Source organism: Bradysia coprophila, unplaced genomic scaffold (assembly GCF_014529535.1).
Source record: "Bradysia coprophila strain Holo2 unplaced genomic scaffold, BU_Bcop_v1 contig_373, whole genome shotgun sequence".
In the NCBI taxonomy this organism is placed as follows: Eukaryota; Metazoa; Arthropoda; class Insecta; order Diptera; family Sciaridae; genus Bradysia; species Bradysia coprophila.
The window spans coordinates 2,092,676-2,096,701 of record NW_023503632.1 but is presented as its reverse complement, the minus strand read 5'-3'; the positions used below and the strand labels follow the sequence as shown (position 1 = coordinate 2,096,701).

The window sequence follows — 4,026 nt, the reverse complement described above, 5'->3', positions numbered from 1 at the left end:
CAAAAATTGAATTCGGGTCGGGCTCGGGTTTCAGTATCCGTCGGGTCTAGGGTTCTCGGGTTTCAGTATCCGTCGGGTCTAGGGTTCTCGGGTTTTAAAAATCGATTCGGGTCGGGTCGGGCTTCGAAAAAACCTCGGCCCGCTCACTTCTAATATTAATGTAATCGTCGAAAAGGTGGTTCTCTTCGTACATTCCCCCAGCTCCCAGCCAGTTTATCGATCACGTTTGTTATCTGTGTTGAGTCGTTACAAATATCGAGAGATTACGTTGACTATTCAAAGACCAACACTTTCGAGCACTGAAAGTCTCAGTGTTAAATTCTCAAAGATTTCATTGCGATCGGATGGAAAGTGTATCCGATCACATAAAGAATTTATGATGTAAACAAACCTGACTGATTTTCCAGTTGCTAAAAGATTTTCACGAAAACATTTTCTTTGTAAACATTCGTCATCGACAATTTATTTCTTCTTCTTGGAAATTTTGCTATTCTTAATCGATTCTTGTGTTTTCCTCTTCTTGTTGGGCCGTTCCTGCTTCTCCTCACTGAAATAACACCAAAAAAAAAGGAAATTAAGAAACTCGGCCAACTCTTCGCACAACATCCCAAAAACTTACTCGACTGTCTGCATTTGTTGGAACATTTCCTCATACTCCGAATCACTTCCTGATTCCTCCGATTCCGTTTCATCATTACTATCATCATCCGATTGCTGATTGTCATCGGCTTCATTTGAATTTGAGTCCTCCAACATAACGCAGTCTGGCTGGTCGTCATGGGTTCTCATTAGAATCTGTGTGGCCTTCGATTTTACGTAGCATTGATACTGCAGAGCTGTTGATTCAACGGAATGAACGCGAACGAATCGATCCAGACATGAGGTGAAAAGATATTTTCCGCTGTTGTCCGTTACGATGTCGGTGACACTGCCCGTAAAACCTTTGTACGTGTGCACAATTGTCTTCATCTTTCTGGTGTCGAACGCACGCACGATTCCAGACGCACTGCCGACGAACAAAGTATTTTCGTGTACGGTTGCGCAGCCGTACGCAATTTGCTCTTTCGGATTGACGTACTCCAAGACTGGCCGTCGTTGTTTACGCGTATCATACACTCGAAGATATCCGTGTCGGGAACAAGTGGCCAACTGATGAGCGTCTAAGAATACAATATCCGAATCCCAAACAGGCACCTCCAGCTCCAGATAATCGTTCGGCAGATTTTTCGACGTAAAAACTTTCGCCTTCGTTTCCAAGTCCCACACTTTCAAGTTGTTTTGTCTGCCTTTCCCGCCCGTAGCAATCAGTTTCCTATTTTCTTTGCACTGTCGCATTCGGGACAGATGGTCGCCAGCTTGAAGGAATTCCTGGTTCTGTTGGAATATTTGAACTTTTCCCCCAGAGAGTCCGGCTATTATTTTACCATCAAAACGTCCCGCTCCAACGATTGGTCCATCGTCCAATTCAATGGTGCTGGTAAATTCGTTATTCGATGCATCGTAAATTTTGATGAACTTGTTGGTCCGACCCACGAGTATCTCATTTTCATCGCCCCACTCCATAGCGGTGACTCGAGATTGTTTGTTCAGCGAGCTGATTGATTGAAGATTCTCTTGTGCATGTGGGGTGTCGGCAAATACATCGATTCCTGGTTAACAGTTTGGGTCATAAAAATTTATAGGAAAAACAGATTAATTTCGGACAAATTACTTTTAAATGAGCCGGTGTGTGTGCCAACGAATATTTGATGTTTTTCATTGTAGGCAGGATTTTTGATATTTGCAGTTGTGATCGTTTTAATTTTCATGATTTTGGCTGTATTCGACGATGTACTGTAATGGTTATGTGTTGTGACAGTTCAAAACCAATTTTGCAACAGTGTACATCAAACATGTGCGCGATGACATTTAGGTGATAAGGCAGTTTCACGCCTTCCCAACCAAAAAAAAACATAGCTAACGCCGACCCGTACGAAACACCTTTTCGTATCAAGAGCCTTTAATGTGAAACTCTTCATTTCTCTTACTTCATTTTCTTCTCTGCTGAAAAACTATTCTCCCTTTAAAATCAGTTACATTATCCACTCTTTGCCTTGTTATCATATACAACTAAATTGCCGGAGGCAATATAGACAGCCCCGTACGAAGTCAAATTTCAAAAATTCCTATTTAAACAGCTATGTACCGCTATATTTAACTATATTTCACTATAAATAAACATTTCACAGAGGAATATGCTATTATATAGCTCTATATGCCTGTATATAGCTCAATATAGCTGTATATAGGTATATATAGATGTCCATATATGGAATCCCTGAAACCCCACGCACATAACTAATTATTTCCATGTTAACAGAAACTATCTAAGTACAAATTTTCCAACTTTATATCGCTTTTACTAAAATTCAATATGGCCGCCGGCAGCCATTTTGTTAGGAGACCGGAAATAGTACCGACGCTTTACATTCGTTAATACCTTTCAAACAAAAAAAAATCATGAAATTCGGTCAAAATTTACTCGAGATATTCTCAAAATACACCACGTTCACTGTACTTCCGAGTAGCCAGATAAGAGCTCACTTCAAGAGACCTAGCTCACGCTCCGGAGAACATAATTTCATGAACTTTTTTTTCCCTGATTGGTACGGTCAATACCTATCTAATAAAGTGAAAACAGACGAAATATGTTCAAATGTGGCCGACCTACAAGCAAAAACTGCTTCCCGCCCTGTGCCTGTTTCACACCAAGGGGTCTAACTCACGAGTCGGACATCCGATTTCCATAAACTTTTTTTCTGTCGATCGGTATTGTAAATACCTTTTATTTGACGTATCACTTACAAGTTTAACGTTTAAATGTCCGGAGATATCTTCGAAAAACCGTAAAGCACTTATTGGGCCACAGCTCGGGAGGGGTCGATCCAAAATCACTCATCTTCGAACTTTGCCTGTCTTTTGACATTACCAAACGGGGAAAAAAAGAATTTTCAAAATCGGATGCGTTTTACTCAAGTTATCGTGCAGACAGACAGACAGACGGACAGACAGACGGACATTTTTTTTTTCGCGGATTTGACATCTCTAGACAACCACAATCGGTTTCCCCTTACTCAGGTAGTCCAATTCGACGTGTTACAAACGTATGCGTAAACCTATAAGGCCCCAGTACTTCGTACGGGTCTAAAAACACATTTTTACTGACCCAGTACAGCTTTTGAGTTTTTGAATTAATTCTGGCGGTAAAAACGAATGCGGAATCTTCGTCAATTTTTCCCCTGATCGGCAGAGGATTCACACTCAAACAGACACTCAGCCAGCAACATTTAAAATTGTCGTAAGCAGCTCGTCATCTGATATGTCTGACGACAAGAATAAGTGATCTATACACTATTTCGTATGTTTTTTTTTGCAATTTGAAGCAAATTTACGTTGGAATATGACTGACGTCTACTGTACAAATATATTGAGTAGTTAACGAAAGTGTAAATAATTCACCATGTAATTCTAGGTGATTTTTGTTGCATAAATTAATGCTCTGAACCGTCCACATTATCATTTGCCGTTGACCTGATGGAGAAATGACGAGAAATGATGAATCCATCAAGTAACTCAAGTCATTCAAGTGCGGTAATTCAAGAAGTTCAGGACGAATAGTTCGATAATCGTGAAATTTAACAGTTCTGAGTAATGGCTAATGGACCCTCTGGATGAGAAGTCCTGAACCTAGTTACATTCAACGAATTGTCGTTCAACATTGAAATTGTGTAAACTAGTCTGAAGAAGTGCTCCAGACGCAATAATAATGTAGAAATGAATCAATTTTTATTCCCATTCTAGACCTAATGCTTGAAAATAAGTTGAAGCTCCTCCTGGGCGGAAAGGATTTTTTTAATGGTATCATTTCACAATATTAAAATCTTCCACTAAAATAGTTATAATTGGCTTTGTTTTGCGTTTTCCACTTATACCACTCAAATATTTCGAAATTTGCTTGAAATAGGGTCGCCCCACATTATCTCGCAT

General features: G+C 40.0%; 1 protein-coding gene across 1 annotated transcript; it reads right to left on the bottom strand.

Moving 5' to 3' along the window:
- Positions 1–437: 437 nt before the first annotated feature.
- Positions 438–1,881, bottom strand: LOC119081967 (WD repeat-containing protein 74). Its single transcript, XM_037191279.1, has 3 exons — positions 1,712–1,881; positions 620–1,649; positions 438–547 (listed from the first exon to the last, which is right to left on the bottom strand). The coding sequence occupies exons 1-3, from the start codon at positions 1,806–1,808 to the stop codon at positions 463–465; spliced, it is 1,212 nt and encodes a 403-aa protein (XP_037047174.1). The 5' UTR covers positions 1,809–1,881; the 3' UTR covers positions 438–462.
- Between the last annotated feature and the right edge of the window lie 2,145 nt (positions 1,882–4,026).